The sequence below is a fragment of the Mesoplodon mirus genome (assembly GCF_964341445.2).
Source record: "Mesoplodon mirus genome assembly, chromosome: 2".
Classification (NCBI taxonomy): domain Eukaryota; kingdom Metazoa; phylum Chordata; class Mammalia; order Artiodactyla; family Ziphiidae; genus Mesoplodon; species Mesoplodon mirus.
In genome coordinates, this window is record NC_138977.1 from 88948126 (window position 1) to 88967024 (window position 18899).

The 18899-nt window shown below is 40.7% G+C and overlaps 1 protein-coding gene across 6 annotated transcripts in view; it reads right to left on the reverse strand.

The window, feature by feature from the left end:
* The window catches only part of TEC (tec protein tyrosine kinase), a 162090-nt gene that overhangs the window by 36172 nt on the left and 107019 nt on the right, over positions 1 to 18899 (reverse strand). For 5 of the 6 annotated variants that reach the window (XM_082638520.1, XM_082638516.1, XM_082638517.1 and 2 more), the window contains 3 exons: positions 5034 to 5138; positions 1831 to 1912; positions 1041 to 1169 (listed from right to left, as the gene is read on the reverse strand). In XM_082638520.1, coding sequence (XP_082494646.1) covers positions 1041 to 1169; positions 1831 to 1912; positions 5034 to 5138 — 316 coding nt within the window. Of the gene's footprint in view, positions 1 to 1040; positions 1170 to 1830; positions 1913 to 5033; positions 5139 to 18899 lie in introns of those variants that run through there. The other variant, XM_082638519.1, reaches the window with a different exon arrangement.

Here is an 18899-nt window from a genome sequence, read left to right on the forward strand (position 1 = left end):
TCAATACCTTAAAGAGATATCTGCACTCCCATGTTCACGGTAGCATTATTCACGATAGCCAAGGTATAGAAACAACCTAAGCATCCATCAACAGATGACTAGATAAAGAAAATGTGGCATGTATAGAGAGAGAATGGAATATTATTCAGCCTTGGAAAAAGAAGGAAATCCTATCATTTGTGACAACATGGATAAAGTTGGAGGGCATTATGCTAAGTGAAATAAGCCAGACAAAGAAGGACAAATGCCACATGGTATCACTTACATGGGAAAGCTTAAAAAAAAAATAAGTCAAACTCATAGAAATAGAGAGTAGAAAAATGGTTGCCAGGGGATGGGGGGTGGAGGAAATAGAGATGATAGTAAAAGGGTACAAGCTTTCAGTTATAAGATGAATAAGGTATGTTAATTACAACTCAATGAAAATATACAGAGAGCAAGAAAAAAAGATAAATAAGGTCTAAAGATCTAACGTATAACATGGTGACTATAGTTGATAGCACTGTAGTGTATAACTGAAGTTTACCAAGACAGTAGAACTTAAATGTTTTCACACACACACACACACACACACACACACGCACAAAGGTAAACATTCAAGGTGATGGATGAGTTTATTAACTCAATGGGAGGAACCCTTCCCAATGGATAGATAAGTATATCCAGTCACCTCATCGTAAAATTTAAATATGTTACAATTTTGTTAATTATACCTCAGTAAAGCTTAAAAAAAAGAGAAGAGAAAAGCTGCTGATGGTGCTACATTAGGCTCACACTTTTAACAGTCATTTTTAGTAGGTTTCATATTGTGATAAAAACTCCCCAAAACAGACCTTCTGATTCCATGAGATGGTCCTACTGCTAACTAAATAAAAGTATTCTTACAGAAATACACCTACCCTATGTTTACACTGTGCTAGAAAGTGTGAAGGCCATATTTAACCAACATCAAAATCAAAATCATGTCACTTTCTCCCAATAATACCAACAGTATGTACATCCTGAGCACAATATCACTACAGAATAAAATTAATACTTACTACTCTCAAACAGATTATATCTTTCACATCCAGGTGCTAGTTTTTCAGTTTGTCTGCAACACTGATAACTTCCGTCTGCCCAAAATTTAGGATGATATTTAATCATAATATTATTGTTGTTCTTTATTTCTGTAATTCATAGACACATTAAATGATGAGTGAAATAAAACAGAGATAACAGAATGTTTCCTGTTGATCATTCTTTCTCAAATACTACGTTTATTATGAGGAAACCCTCATAACATATAATCCAGCATTCAGAAAATCCATAGAGTTCTCTTTCACCCCTTTTTTTGGTGAGGCACCCTTGTTAACAAAAGTGACCTCTGCTACACCGTGATGGATAAACACAAAAGTCAGCCCACCACCATTTTGTTCTGCAGAAAAAGCGATGAGGATTATGCAGGTCAAATCACTGATTAATATACTTTACATACAAGTCAATTCATCCACATCAAATGTTGACTACATAGGCAATTTCTTAGAAAATACCAAATCCTGTTACCATAAGAGCCCAGTGCTTAGTCACCTCCAAATGTATTACACATTAAATGAAAGCATGTTCTTCTTAAAAACTAAGTATATGCCACTAGAAGGAACCAGATTATAAAAAAGGAAGTTAACGTCAACATGTGTCACTTACAGTAACAGAGAATGTTCTTGGAGAAACACTTATTGTAGATTAAAAGATTATAAATGCAAGATACACTAGCCGTATCTCTGTCTTAGTGACAACAATGTTATATTCTGAAATTATGTATAGATTAATATCTCATTATATGAGTTTTACCTTCTTTTAACTTCTTCACCCACCGGTCCCTGCTTTGTGCACTAGGTGCAAAAATGTAAAGTGTGTTAGCATCATGCACAACCTGAAATAAGACAAAAGATGGAACAGGTGAGAAAAGCTTAGACACAGCACCCTTGCCTAGCACAGAGCTCTTGGCACCACAGGCATCATGATATAAAGGATTCTGAAATGATTGATCAAAAGTCAATTACTTCCGATCCAAAGAACCTAGATTCCCTTCTTACAAAAACACATCTATTTTTTCATGTCTCCATCCAGTGGGATACACATTTTACAAAGGACTGTGCTTTTACAGAAAAAATATATATACAGAGGCCAGGATGCTTTGCCAATCTTGTTATTTCTTGCAATCTAATAAACTAAAGTTCCTTAAGTAAACTTGGTATAACAGGGACTATTCCAATTGAATATTTTTCTGAATAATATTTGAGATGAATGGACTACTCTTTCAATATCACTCCTATACCTTCCTTTTGCCACTATAAATAACTGCAGTAGGTAGCTTAATTAAGCACTGACCACCCCAACTCTATACTTTGTGCTTTACAGACATCAACTCAACTAATCCTACCATCAAGGTATTAGTATTTCCATTTTACAGAGGAGGAGACTAAGGCCTATCCAAGACACCCCAATTCTAGATAACTCCCAGAGGCACTATTCACATAGAATGCACTGCAAATGGTGCCCCTTAAGTTACCTGCCCATCAGCATTTGGCTGGTCATCCAGAAAGCCAGGATCCTGACTCCAGAGCCCAAACTTTTAACCACAGTACCTCTTTCAGAGGTACCTCCAGGTGAGCAATTAAACAGTCTTATTCTTAATATTCTTAATATTAAGAATAAAATTAAGCATGGGAAACTAACCCAAGAATTTTGTCTTTGGTCTATCACTTTACCCTTGATGGTCAGTCACAAGGCAGAAACACCCCAATTAACTAAAAAAATATCTGGGGACTTCACTGGTGGTCCAGTGGTTAGGACTATGTGCTTCCACGCATAGGGTGGGGTGGGGTGGGGGGTGGGGGTGGGGCACGGGTTGCATCCCTGGTCAGGGAACTAAGGTCCTGTAAGATCCCACAAGCCGCTTGCAGCCAAAAACAAAAAAAAAAAAACGAAAAACAAAACAAAAAAACAAATCTGGCTAGAAACCTCCTTTTACCACGTCACTGGATTGAACACAGATAGCTCTTTCATCAATAATTGGCTGTTCCTGACCATATTCAATAGATAATCCTGTGGAATAAAAGTCATATTTTTATGGCAAGACAAGAGAAATTTTTTTTTTTTTTTTTTTTTTTTTTTTTTGCGGTACGTGGGCCTCTCACTGTTGTAGCCTCTCCCGTTGTGGAGCACAGGCTCCGGACGCGCAGGCTCAGCGGCCATGGCTCACGGGCCCAGCCGCTCCGTGGCATGTGAGATCCTCCCGGACCGGGGCATGAACCCGTGTCCCCCTGCATCGGCAGGCGGACTCTCAACCACTGCACCACCAGGGAAGCCCCAAGACAAGAGATATTTAAACAAAAAATTCTTCCCTGCCCTTTGGCCTCCTCTCTCCCCGCATTGTGCACTGTATAACTCTATTATGCATCACCAAACCTCCCCATCAGCAGAGATACCTGCTCAACCCTAAAGAGCAACGTTCTCCTAGCAGCAATAAGACAACTCCTTAAAAGATAGCATTCCTGGGGCAATGGGAACACCAAAGAACAAATACTGCTATATTCTGCTCAGTGATTAACTCATCTAACTAGCACTTTGCTGGGACTACATGAGATACAAAAATGAATCAAATACCTTACTACAAGACAGAAAATGAGATGTGATAAAGAAGTAAAGATAAAGCTCTAAGAGGGACATGGGGCTGTAGTTGCCTCATTTGGCCCATGACTTTCATACCTGTGATACTGTGATTCACAATAAGAAATATATATTTGGTCTCTACCCTGGTTCCCGGCAGAGCTCCTAGAAAACTCTTGGAATTTCCTGTGCTGAGAATGATACGGGTGTTTTTTGTTATACTAATAAGGCGACTACTGGAGAGCCCCTAGGGATGGGGGCTGGTTGCCAGTGAAGCCAACTCCGTGATCAGAGAGTTGGAACTTTCAGTCCCACTACCCCCCACCTCTGAGGAGGGGAGAGGAGCTGGAGATTGAGTTCAATCAACAATGGCCGATGATGTAAACAATCATGCCCATGTAACGAAGCCTCTATGAAAACCCAAAAAGGAGAGGGTTCTGAGAGCCTCAGGGTTGATAAATATGAGATGTCCGCGGACAGATGAATAAATAAAGACAGTTGATACACACACACACACACACACACACACACACAGTGGAATATTATTCAGCTTTAAAAAAGAAAATCCAGGGCTTCCCTGGTGGCGCAGTGGTTGAGAGTCCGCCTGCCGATGCAGGGGACATGGGTTTGTGCCCCAGGCCGGGAAGATCCCACATGCCGTGGAGTGGCTAGGCCTGTGAGCCATGGCTGCTGAGCCCGTGAGCCATGGCTGCTGAGCCTGCGCGTCCGGAGCCTGTGCTCCGCAACGGGAGAGGCCACAACAGTGAGAGGCCCACGTACCACAAAAAAAAAAAAAAAAAAGAAAATCCATTCACTTGCAACAACATGGATAAACCTGGAGGACATTATGCTAAGCGAAATAAACCAGACACAGAAAGAGAAATATTACATGACCTCAGATGTAGAATTTTAAACAAACTCTTAGAAACTGCAAAAAAGTGGTTGCCAGGGGCAGGTGAAGGGGGGTAATGGGGAGATGTTGGTCAAAGGGTACAAAGTTTCAGTTATGCAAGATGAATGAGTTCTGGAGATCTGAAGTACAGCATGGGGACTACAGTTAAGAACACTGCATATTTGAAATTTGCTAAGAAGGTAGCTAAGTATTCTCACCACCAAAAAAAGAAGGGAAGAAAAGAAAATGGCAACTATGTGAAGTAATGGATATGTTAATTGGCTTGATTGTAGCGATCATTTCACAATGTTTACATATATCAAAACATCAAATCGTACACCTTAAATATATACAATTCTTATGTGTCAATTATACTTCAACAAAGCTGAAAGAAATCAATCAACAAAGCAATGACAGGAAACACTAACGTCAAATAGTAAGCATGACTAAAAGCCCAGAATTTCACTGTCGCAAAAATATGCCAGCTCACCTGAAATGGATATTTATTTTGACAGGGAATGACACCATCATCATTCTTCACTATTTCCACACATCTGATTTTTGACACATCAATAAATCCCTTTCTGTGCTTTTTCTGTTAAAAGGAAAAAAAAAGGAGAACCATTCCAATCATAAGTTAAGGAAAAAATGTTATTAATAATAATATTTGTTTTAAAAAATCACTGATTCAAAATATTACAATTTCCTTAATAATTATCTAAATCATGTCTCCCTATATTGTTAAAATTATTCAAAATACTAACACTATGAGGATTGTAATCAAAATAATTAAGTCCTTTAATTTCCAAAGATGAAATTGCTGTCCTTGCCCTCCTCCAAAAGTTCTAGATCTGTTTAGAAAGAGAGTCCCTTTGATTGTGCCTTCCTCTCAGACACACACTGTAACTTCTTCAACTTCTTGATGACAGCCACACCCTCTTCCCCGAAAAAGAAAGCATCAGAGACCAAACCAAACACTCAATCACAAATGCAAACTCCACCAGTTACATCTTCCACTCCAGCACACAGAACTCAGGAGGATGTGAGATGGACATAGGGCGCTCACACAAAGCCTCCATTCAGAGTCTATATTTGAATTTTCTTTTTTCTCCCTTCCCTATTGCCCTTCCTCCCTGCTCAATGCAAATCCCCCTACAGCAAGTAACTAATGACATACCAAGACTCCCTCCTCCGAATCATTCACACTCTTGAGCACAGTAATCTCACATCTGAGAACTTATCCCAAGGGAAAATCCGGAAGATACAAAGTAGTATGTGCAAAGATAACTTGATATATCATATCTGTTAAAAATTATTACAAATACAATGAAGAAATAAAAAATGTTTACTGAATTATATTAACCAATACATCCCACGCAAAAAGCTGTATAAAGACTAAGGTTATTTTAGGAGGGGGTGTAGATAGTCATATGACAAAGAACAGAAGAAAAGTAGAGAAATGAAGATGAAGAACACTGGATTATTTTGGGTGACCCAGCCCTCCCCTGGCCCTAGTCATTCAAAATTGCTTCATCTAATACTTTGAAACTCCCCTCTGGCCACAATCTTTGGGGTCCCTATCCTGCTCCCAGTAACCAGCTCTGCATCCTCCCCGTCACCATGTGACTTTCAGACCTGCCAACCCTCCCAGGCCATCAGCTCCCATGTGACGTCTGGCTGTCATTTCACCAGTGCATCCTCCCACCCTCCCTCTCTCCCCGTCTCTCTCCCTGTCTCCCACCCCCCAGCACACGAAGCCCCGTACCCCCGGCATTTCCGTCAGCCCCCAGTTCTACCCACACCTTTTTCGACTCATGCATGCCTGGCTGCAGAAGGTCATGAAACAATCCTAACTGTCCTCTTTGTGCTTAGCCAGGCCTTCACTGCTGTCCTCAGGTCTTCTGTGTATCTCTAGTGGAGAGAACCTGGTGGCCTCCATGGAGCCCACCAGTCTCATCAGAGCTACAAACCCTTCCCATTCCCCTACTTCATGGAGAAGAGAACAGCTGTCCCAGGAGCACAGCCCCAACTTCTTCCTTCTGCAGGTCTAAAGCACCCTAAGATTTACCCTTTTTTCTTCTCTTTCATCCTGCCTCTATGAGAAGGTTAAAAGGACACAACAGCTAAGGACACTGTAGTGGCACTTAACAGATGTCATTTCCTTTCATGCTCACAAAATTCTCATTTTACAGATGATGAAACTGCAGCTCAGACAGGTTAAACACATTACCCAAGGATCCCAACTGAAAGCTGGGATCCTAAAGCTCCCCAGACCTTGGATGCCCGAGCTGCAAACAGGGGACAAAATTAATGGAGCCAAGTCCCTGAGGGGGCAACTTGGATTCTGAGCATGGCCTGAGCTTCAGCCACAATAGGGAGAGGAACATTCTCCCCACCCACACTCTTCTAAGGATTTTACTTCTCCTGCCTATAGACACCTTCAGGCCTCTGCCATCCATACCAAGAACCTTCTTCTGGCCCTGCTACTGCCCTAACTCTGTTCTTCCCTTGCTGAAAGAGAGATTATTACACCATCAGTCTTCATTTCCTTCCCACCCACTCCTCCTTAACCACTTGCAATTCGCCTCCCCTTTCATCACAGCTGCTAAAGCTGTTCTCAAAAACACCACCAATGACCAAACCCAACAGCCTTCGCTCAGCTGTCTTCTGCTCAAGCTGTTAGGAGGCATTTGGGGGTGCTCCACCCTCTTCTCTTGCAGTGGCCTTGACTTTGGGTCACCCAGGCTTTCCTTCTGTCCCTTCCACTCAGTTTCCCACAGGACAACACCTGTTCTGTGCCAGCAACTGTGTCAAGGAATATATCAAGTCCCTATAGGAAAAGCTCATTTCCTGAGCATACAGTCCAAATACTGCGCCATTTAATCCTCAGATCCTCTGTGAGATAAGTGTTATTAGACCCATCTTACAGAAGGAAGAAACAAAAATTAAGTCACTTGCCCAAGTTTACCTGTGGGAGAGACATATACAGCAACTTTATCATCCAACGTAGTAAGTACTGAATATAAAAATGATGCTAAGAGAACACAGAGGAACCAAGACTTACACGATAATTTCAGAAAAGAAATTCCTGGCTTCCCTGGTGGTGCAGTGGTTGAGAGTCCACCTGCCGATGCAGGGGACATGGATTCATGCCCCGGTCCAGGAAGATCCCACATGCCGCGGAGCGGCTGGGCCCATGAGCCATGGCCACTGAGCCTGCACGTCCAGAGCCTGTGCTCCGCAACGGGAGAGGCCACAGCAGTAAGAGGCCCGCGTACCGCATAAAAAAAAAAAAATTCCCATAATATCATAGGGAGGGAATGAACAGCACAGCACATGGGATGAAAAACATATTCCAGAATGACCTAGGTTGCCTCATCTATAAAATAGGAATAATAATAGTATCCACTTCATAGATACCATTAGATAGTTATGAGAGTTAAATGAGTTAGTATTTTCAAAGTGCTTAGAAGAGTGACCTGTAGTATCATATCTATGAGTGTTTGCCACATAAATAAGTAGAAAAAAAAGGTCAGTGTGGCTGAAAGACAGGGTACATGAGGCAGGATGGAAAGGTGAGCAGGGGCCAGCTTGTAAAGAACTTGCTGCACAGTGCCAAAGGGTCTGGTCAGACAGGGCCACCTACCCTGCTCCTGGGCCTATGCCAGTTAGTGTGCAAAAGAAACTGCCAGAGTGCCATCCTCCTATTAATAAGTCACACGTGTTCACCATAGATACCTTAGAAAATACTAACAGCACAAAGAAAATCAAATGACCCTTAATTCCCCAACTCTGGAGAAAATCCCTGTTGACATCATGGAGTTTTTCCAGACACTGCTCTGGGGTCATTTACCACCTACCGGCTCTCTTTCTTGAGCAGCAGACTGTGGTTGGCTTCTGAGATGCCTGTCTCCACTCACCACTTGCCCCTGTGACTAAAGCAGCTGTCAGATGCCAGTCAATCCACACAGGAAAATTTGAGATGACTGGTATACTGGGCTGGTTTATGCCCCCTAAATACATGTTCCATGATATATAATATATTGTATTATGCTAATATTTTGGCTTATTAATCCAAATACTTTGCTATGAAGTTTGCAGATAAAGGTTCACACTTAAGTTGGCCATTCATTATTTTACCCATCCTGCCAGCAAACACTGAGCAGACACCAAGCACAGCACTGTGTGCTGCAGCTTCAACGTTATGGAAGGGGGTTGAGGGTTCCCTCAAGAGGAATTCACAATCATATGGTAGGTGGAAGGGGAAGAGGGGAGTGATTCATAATCAAATAAAGGCAAAGTCATGCGCTCATGGTACGTTATGGAGTGAGACAGTGATTGGGCCAGGAAGAGCTGGGGAAGTTTTGGGGAGGAACTGATATTTTGGTTTTTAAAGGATAAGTAGGAGTTTTTCTTTAGAGAAAGTGGAGAAGAGAATTCAGGCAGCAAAAACAACAAAGCACTGATTTGGGGAACAGAAAGAAATTCATTGTGGCTGAAGTTCAGGGGAAGTGTAGGAAAGGACACCAAAATGGTTATTTGAGACCAAATTCGGAAGAGGTAAGTAATGGCCATTTCACCCATTTGTAAACCAGCTTAAATGGGGAAACTAGACAAAGAGATGAAATATGACTTGCTTAAAACCACACATCAACTGAACGGTAGAACTGGGATTTAGGTGAAAGAGATCCTGCCCCTGGGCACATCTTACAAGATACACAGTTTTCCTTTAATTTCCAGAATTAAAATACTTTTTAAAATATCAATAACAATCCTAAATTAAACTAAATTTTTGTAATTGTATACAAATATCCAGGGCTGGCCCCAGGTGTATCTACAGAACACCCAGCCTCAGGTCCTCCTTTCTACACCCCTCTCCCAAGGCATCCTGAGACCCATTACACGCAGTAAGAGTTTCCCTCCAGTATTGCAAGGATCCATCCCTTTCCCTTATATCACAACTTTTGTTCCTAATGTGGCTATTCCCAGCTGCCTGACACAGAAGAAATCTACTGGATGAATCACCTGTGCATTGCAAAGGGACCTCAGGTCGGGGTCATGAGCTTTGGAGGCAGGCAGATCCTGAGTCCAGCCACGCTCTGCCTTCTCTCAGTTCCTCTGTCTTCAGGAATAGGATAATAGTCCTCACTTCACTAACCTATAAGCAGGAATAAAGATAAGGTATGTAGGTGCTCAGTACAGTGTCTGCCACAGGGTAGACACTCCCTAAATGGCAGCATTTACTATTAATTAGTCTTCACAACAACCCTGGGAAATTGTTAGGAAACTGAGCATCTGAGAGGTAACAAGACTGGCTAAGAGGCTGAGCCAGAACTGAACCCAGATCTCTCAAAATCACAAAAGCTTTTACCTGACTCCCGATCTCTCAAGCCTGAATATTTCTGGACTCTTATTTTAGAAAAAGAAAATTATTTTATGTCAAAACCTAACAATTACAGAGCATTCACTCTGAGCCAGGCACTATGTGCACCTCTCACATGGTAACTCAATGAATCTTCACATAATTATGGGAACTCTTGTCACCCCATTTTACAGATGAAGAAATCAAGACTTAAAGGGTATAATTAACTGGCCGAAAGTCATACAACAAACCAGGACCTGAACTCTTAGTTCCAACCCTGAATTCTTAAGTGCCACGTACACTTTAGTAACTTGATACCACTTAACTAAGTACAAACATAAACTCAGTGGAAATTTCTCATGCTTATAACTCTTAACAACTATAAGACTGTTAAGAGTTCACAAGTTAAATGCAAACAAACTGAACAATAAATAAGATTTAAACTAACAGCTTACTTGAATGTGATGCCTAGGGTGTTTGCTGGAATTGAATCCCTCTCCCCAAACCAGTTCGTCTGGCGTCCTCAGGCTTGCAATACCGTGTGCCATGTGACGGCCTCCTCCTCCCCTCTCTTACAACTATCGAAGTACACACATCTGTTTGCACACACGCTGTCAGCCTATCATTAGGCCTCCATTCGGTCCCACTAAATTGTTTAGTGTTCAGTCAGCCTCTGTTCTTTCTCCATAGGACACAACAATTAAAACAGACCATGAATACAAACCCAAAGATGGCTGCTGACGTGGCATGTTTAGTGACAAGGGACCATCCAGAGAATACAGATGAAAGATATGTTATATACAATAAAATATAAAATAGAATTCCTAGATCTTGCAGTCCTCAGCAGATGGACAGCACCAAAGCTTGCTACTACTATTCACTGTATTCCATCATGGTCATTTCTTCCCTCAGCCACATTGATTAAAGATTGATTCTGGCTTCCTTTCTTCTCCCACCAGCAAGGCACAGAGGTACCAAAGAACCATGATAGAGACTTAAAAGAGTTCTAGTCAACCCTTGAAAAAAGAAAGAAAATGATGTATTCTACCAAAAATCTCCAATGAGCCAAAGGTCTATTTTATACATGAAGGTTCTTTTCCCTTTCTACTCAGAACAGAGTTAAAAGAAAGAGTTAAAAGAATGGGCCTCAAGTGCAGCAGGACACATTAATCATGAGAAAGGAAGAAAACCTCAAGATGGATATGACTTTTTTGTGTGTGTGGATACTGGGAATAATTTTTTTTTTTTTTTGTGGTACGTGGGCCTCTCACTATTGTGGCCTCTCCCGTTGCGGAGCACAGGCTCCGGACGTGCAGGCTCAGCAGCCATGGCTCACGGGCCCAGCCGCTCTGCAGCATGTGGGATCTTCCCGGCCCGGGGCATGAACCCGCGCCCCCTGCATCGGCAGGCGGACTTTCAACCACTGCGCCACCAGGGAAGCCCTGGGAATAATTTTGATGTAGATCTTTCTGGTATCAGGAGAAGTACAATAAATAAAATAAAGTCATTTCCAACTTGGTGATTCTATGATGAAACATCCCCTCTTTGCTAAGTATGAAATTCTAGTGAAAAAGAGAAGAAAGCAAAACCAAAAACGTGGCATCCTAATATTGTTTTCCTCCCTTTTAATCAGCTCATAATAATAACTGACATAGTGGCTTTACATTTTACAAAGTTATTTTACACTAAACACATAAAAAGAGTACTTTAAAAGATTTTACAAACACATAAAAAGAGTACTTTAACATTAAGAAGCCAGTAGTTACATACATAAGCATGGCTTAATTATGAAGATTATGGTTTCTAACATAACATCCAGAATAAAAACAGGATAAATTATAAGGAATCTGAAGGCAAAACTTTCATTTTCAAAATCACATAATAATCTTCATATAAGATTGTGCTGATATAGATAATTATAAGGTTTCTGGAGATAGTTTTTCACTGTATTCAAAGTTAAAGTTTTTATTCCCCCCTGAGTGATCACTTACTCTTATGATTTTTCTATACTTCTGGCAACCCTCATGCCAACTCCCTTCTGCGACCCAGGGAACTTTTAAAAACTAATACCAGGTATGTTTTCTTATAGTTGAAAGCAAAACTTACTAACGTAAGTATTTTCAAATCAGTCTAAAACTGATTTACCTAGCTTAATTCTTTTTTTTTTTAAAACAGAGTCACAGATTTATTTATTTTTGGCCACATTGGGTCTTCGTTGCTGCGTGCAGGCTTTCTCTAGTTGCGGCGAGTGGGGGCTACTCTTCGTTGTGGTGTGCGGGCTTCTCATTGTAGTGGCTTTTATTGTTGCAGAGCACAGGCTCTAGGCTCGTGGGCTTCAGTAGTTGCGGCACATGGGCTCAGCAGTTGTCGCTCGCAGGCTCTAGAGCACAGGCTCAGTAGTTGTGGCACATGGGCTTAGTTGCTCTGCGGCATGTGGGATCTTCCCGGACCAGGGCTCGAACCCGTGTCCCCTGCATTGGCAGGTGGATTCCTAACCACTGCGCCACCAGGGAAGTCCCAAAAGTGACTTTAAATACAAAGTCAGAAGGTATTAGGAAAGAAACTTGTCAAGTCAATTAACTTTTAGAAATATTTATGTGAATAATATGTACAACAATTGATTATATTGCTAGACTCTAAGCTCTCTTTACTTACCTACATGGACTTTTTTTTAACTTACTGAACATGCCGAAATATTCTGAGTATTGTTTAATATTTTAACACAGCAGAGGCAATGTGTCATAATGGTTGAGAGCACACCTTCATTGTCAGGCAGACCTGCATTTAAGTGCCAGCTCTGTGGCCCAATGCAAATTAATTAACCTCATTTAGTCTCTATTTCCTCATTTGTAAAATGGGGTTATTAAAATAACTTATCTCCTAGATTATCGTGAGGATTAATTGTGATACGTTCATAAAGCACTCGACACAATATCTGGCCCGTCGCAATCACTAATATGTTATTAGTATAATTTTTTTGCCTTTAGATAAAAGATTTCTAAAATTTTTCAGCACTTAAACCCTTTTTTCCCACAAATAGATCAGAGGATTTAATGGAGATATTTTAAATACTTTACTGGCTTTTACATTGTGTCTTTAGGTAACATAGCAATATTTCTCCACTCTCTCCTCAGAGGAATTCAACAAATACTCCAAGAACTCAAAAAATCTAGGAGTAGACAATTAAGCTATAATGCATAAAATATTGCAGAGCAAACTAGGGAACTAGGATCATAGCAGAAGCATTCTTTCTCTTGAAATAAAACAATATTTTAAGAAGCTATTTTTTAAGAGTCATGTAACACAATGTTCCTTGCAGCTCTATTTACAATAGCCAGGACATGGAAGCAACCTAAGTGTCCCATCAACAGATGCATCGATAAAGAAGATGTGGCAAATATATACAATGGAATATTACTCAGCCATAAGAACAAACGAAATTGAGTTATTTGTAGTGAGATGGATGGACCTAGAGTCTGTAATACAGAGTGAAGTAAGTCAGAAAGAGAAAAACAAATACCATATGCTAACATATATATATATATATGGAATCTAAAAAAAAATGTTTATGAAGAACCTAGGGGCAGGACAGGAATAAAGATGCAGACGTAGAGAATGGACTTGACGACACAGGGAGGGGGAAGGGTAAGCTGGGACGAAGTGAGAGAGTGGCATGGACTTATATGTACTAACAAATGTAAAATAGCTAGTGGGAAGCAGCCGCATAGCACAGGGAGATCAGCTCAGTGCTCCGTGACCACCTAGAGGGGTGGTATAGGGAGGGTGGGAGGGAGACGCAAGAGGGAAGAGATATGGGGATATATGTATATGTATAGCTGATTCACTTTGTTATACAGCAGAAACTAACACACCATTGTAAAGCAATTATACTCCAATAAAGATGTTAAAAAAAGAGAGAGAGAGAGAAAGAAACTATTTTTTAAAGTAATTAGGTCTTATCTATTGATTACCACAGAAATGCAGGATAAGTCCAGCAACTACTTAGGACAATATTTTCTGAGCATCTAATATATGCTAGAAAATGTGCTAAGCACAAGAGACGCGGAGATTAAAAAATATGGCCACTGTATTTACCCGAGGGAAATGAAGGCATCTGACCACACGAAGACTTGTACAAGAATATTCACAGAAGCTTTATTTGTATTAATTGAAAACTGGAAATAACCCAAATGTCCATCAACAGGTGACTGGACAAACAATGAAATACTTCACAGTAATAAAAAGAAATGCAATATTGATACAAAAGATGAATGTATTTAAAAATGATATACTAGGTGGAAGAAGTTAGCTTTTTAAAAAGAGTACATGCTATATAGAGTTTATTCTAAAATTCTTATATATGCAAACTAATCTATAGTGTCGAAAATCAGATCAATGATTACCTAGGGGTAGTGGGAATGAAAGAGGAGGTATGAATTACAAAAAGCATGGGGAAATTTTGGGGGGTAATGGATATGTTCATTATTTTATTGTAGTGATAGTTTCACAAGTGTATACATATATCAAAACTCCTTAAATACTAAAAATAGCATTTTCTTTGCTGCTTGTGTTACAAACTACACAGTGAATTTAGTGAGTTTCAAATGTTATATTAGTCATATTGATGCTTATATACATGTTTAGGCACAGGTAGCTACACCGTGAAAATGACAGTAGTTCAGTAATATAAAATAATAAAATAATAAAAGTCACATAAGTGTCATAGGCAGATTTGTATCTGGTTTTTTTTCCCCCAGAAAATATTTACTATAAATTATTTTCTACTTTGGGATAAAAAATATTTTGTAATTATATTCAAACTATATATATGTGTGTGTGTGTGTATATATATATATATGTATGTATATATATACCCCAAATTTCTAGTGCTAGGCACAATACTCATTGTTCCAGCAGGAGGAATAATTCAATACTCTAAACTGCTGAAAATCTTATAGTCTCCTTACGTGACCTGTCTCTGGTTCAATTCCTATTACAGTATAAACAGTAGAAATTTGATGGATATTTTTCTTATTTCAGTAAGAAATAGGAATGGTTAAGGGAAAAGTTACTTTTTCTTATGTCCTATAAAAGGACAAAAATTCTACAATTTTGATAAAATTTGTTAAATACCTGGGAATAAACTTTATAAGAAATGAGTAGAACATATATGAAGAAAAATAGAAAACCTCACTGAGAGATATAAAGGAGAATTCTAGGTAGAAAATCTAAACAACCATAAAAAAAAACTCCTCAAATAATACAATTTAAATACATGCAGTTGACTGTATATTGATTATAACCTCAATAGAGCTGAAAAAATATGGCCGCTGCCATCAGGGACCTTGACATCTGGGAACATTTGGAAACTAAGAAATTCTTTGCTAATAATTTAGTGTTATAAATCATAGACTTAAAAAAGGAAAACCACGACAAAAGAAAAAAATAGGTATAAAAATTAAGCAACATAACTTCATGATGGGCCAGAAGTAGGCAATCAATCAGCTCTCAATTAAATAAAGGCTCTACCTTAGTATTTATTCTGATTTAGAAACAACTTATCCATTCACCTGATTCATCTAGTACTAAATGAATTTCTGGTTAAGAAATAAAATTAATTTAATACCTTCCCCCAAAGCTGGTGCCCGGTCCTACACTCCTCTTTCTTCCTTTCTCATCATCTGCTTCTTCGAGGCAGGCATGGTAAAGGTCACCAACTGAAAGGTCAATGAAGACACACCCACTTCCTCCTCAGCACCTGGCACGTGGCAGGTGGGCAACAACTTTTTGCATAAGTGCATGAATGAATGAGGACATGAATGAACAGGAGGCGATTCAGCTAAGTGCACAGGAGGCCTTCTTTAGGTCTGATTTCACAATATCCAGTCACAGCCACCACTTTTCTGTGACTATGCTGTTTCAGAGAATAATTTCGGCTAGCTTTATTTCTGCCCCTGCTCTCTCAGACATATGCCATCCCAGGTGGGCATAGGCATGCCACAAATCACCAGGACCTAAGAGGCCCTTCCTCTGCCCCTCTGTTCAATCAAAGCACGCTGCTGCATGTGTGAATACCAATTAATAGAGTAACTGTCACGTTACAATCCTCAGAGACACAACTCTATCAAGGGACCCCTCCTCAACCACAGAGATGGTAATCCCTGGATATGTCTCTGCAAATCTCTGCCTTTTTTGTTTGTCTGTTTCTTTAAGTAGGAAAAGAGAAGAAACGGAGAAAAAGGAGAGAAGGAAGGTCCTTTAACCTAGGTTTCAGTTCTCAAGTTTCAATGGTTAACGGTGACTAGTAGAACTTTGCTTCTGTACTAGGGATTCTGTGTGCCTGTGTGTGTGTGTGTGTGCGCACGCGCGTGCATTCTGAGGCTCTCCAGTAGACACTTCGTGTGTTCAGGGGTTTTTTTAAATGACATTTTATATCTTTATGAAAGTGGAAATAACTAGAATCACATGAACATGATCTCTTATCAAGAGGAACTTGGGAGAGAGAAGCTTTGTTTCTGGTGGGTGAGAATTACAGACAGCAAACAGGGCAAAATAGAAAATTCCATTTCCGGGATGGGTGGTAGGTGGCAGAGGCAATTAGTAATGCCAACACACGAAGCAAACTCTGTGGCTTTTGCATGCAGTATGAACCCACAGCTGCAGTACGAGTAGGGGTACAATTCTCATCCCCACTCTCAGTATCCCCATCATGACCAAAGGGATTGATGAATCCAGAGAAATCACAGCCCCAGGAGTGCGAAACCCCTGTGGCAATTGCCCCACAGCCTCACACTAGGAGGCTGACCCGTGATATACACACAGGACTGGGATTCTGGGCAGGGAAAAAGCTGGGAGGCTCATAGCCTCTTGGGAAATTGACCTCCACTGTCCACACCGGACCAGTTCCTCCACTAAGAAAAACCTTTCTGTCTGCTTATCTGATGTGAGCGGACCACAAAGGTGTTTCCAGACAAGTATGAACTGTAGATGTGATTTCTTTAACACTGAGCCGAGCTCTTCTAGGGTCCTGCAAGACCAGAGCATTAGCTTGGTCTTTAAATAAGCTTCCACTGGACCATATACAATATTTCTCTAGTTTTCTCCAGTATTAAACGGATCATCCTGCAGTTTGTTTTCTAAATACCTTTAAAATATTCAACGGCCTATAACAGTAGCTTCCCTAGACTGCTTGCTGCCCCTGAGAAAGCGACATCCCTCCTTTTTTTCCTATAAAGATAATCGGTCGTCCTAGGAAAAGTTCCTTCCTTTTGCTTCTACTGGGGCTTAGGGGCTGGGGGTGACAGGGAGGAGAGTGAGCAGGTGGGCGTGGGGAGAAGGAATCACCAGGAGAACAGCAGCAACAAACAGAAGTGTGTATCTTAGATTGAGGTCTCTCATAAGGAAAGATGAACTGCCTGCCATCAATTCTCTCCACAGTAAGATATCCAAAGAGAAATATACAAAATTGCCTAGTTCCATGGGTTTCTGGAGGCCTAACGGGTGCCAATCACTGCTTTTACTATGGTTTCTATAGGGATATTCACTTTGTGTTACAATTAATTTACGGAAAACTTTGGTATAACGACCTCTTAATTGCAAACATTCTACAGATAAAATTATTTTTAAAACAATTTCTTCCACTAACTGCGTATGCTTTATGACAACAAGGAAGTTCTGTTGACATGTTTTGAGGTGTAATGATAGTATAAAGGTTCTACTTAAGATGGAGTCTGTCTTTTGGAGATGGATAGTGAAGCATCTGTAGAAGAAATGGTATGATTTCTATATGATAATGAGAGTGGGAAGGATTTGCTACAAGATAATGGAAGTGGGGGGAGGGAGTATGACTGGGGGTTATTTGGCTGAGTGCTGGATACATGGGGGTCACTGCACTATTCTGTCTACTCTCGAGTATGTTTGAAAAGTCTAAAAAATACTTCTTCCCATCACATTTTTTAAAATCCTGATCAAACCAGTAGTTGGATCTACTTACAAAATTTTTTTGTGAGAATATAGAAAGGGTCCATTATAAACGGGTGGAAAGTACAGATGGGCAAATTGCTTAACTATGACTACTAAAGCTTTAGCTATCCTTGTGGTACTGTGTTACACTGGATTCAGAAGAAGAATCAACACAATCCCTGATGTTCACACAGTGCTCTTAGAGGTCATGTTTATACAGCTCCTTGCACCCATCAATCTCTAAGTGCTCCAAATTTAATTATAGATCTACTGATCCTGCTCAAGTAATGAGTTATTTAGCATCTGCATTTTACAGTTAGGTAAATGGGGCACTGAGGTTAAACCAATTGATCAAGGGCAAATGAAGAAGATACAGAACTCGAGGCTGCATTGCTCTACTCTTCATTGACTATCACAGCTGGGGGCCATAATTAAACTATCCATCACTCTTAGTTTGCCATTGCTAATACAATTAACCATCAAATAATCTAGTAAAAATTAATCCATGTTGCAGAATATATGGCCATTCCAAGAGATGCTTCCCAATGCCAAATACAAGATCCTCACAGCCGGACCCTGGGAAGATGGCGGAAGAGTAAGACGCGGAGACCACCTTCCTCCCCACAGATACATCAGAAATTCATCTACACGTGGAACAACTCCTACAGAACATCTACTGAACGCTGACAGAAGACCTCAGACCCCCCAAAAGGCAAGAAACTCCCCACATACCTGGGTAGGGCAAAAGAAAAAAGAATAAACAGAGACAAAAGGATAGGGACGGGACCTGCACCAGTGGGAGGGAGCCGTGAAGGAGGAAAGGTTTCCACACACTACAAGCCCCTTCGCGGGCGGAGACTGCAGGTGGCGGAGGGGGAAAGCTTCGGAGTAGCGGAGGAGAGCACAGCAACAGGGGTGTGGAGGGCAAAGCGGAGAGATTCCGGCACAGAGGATCGGTGCCCTCAGGCACACACCAGCCCGAGAGGCTTGTCTGCTCGGCCGCCGGGGCGGGCGGGGCTGGGAGCTGAGGCT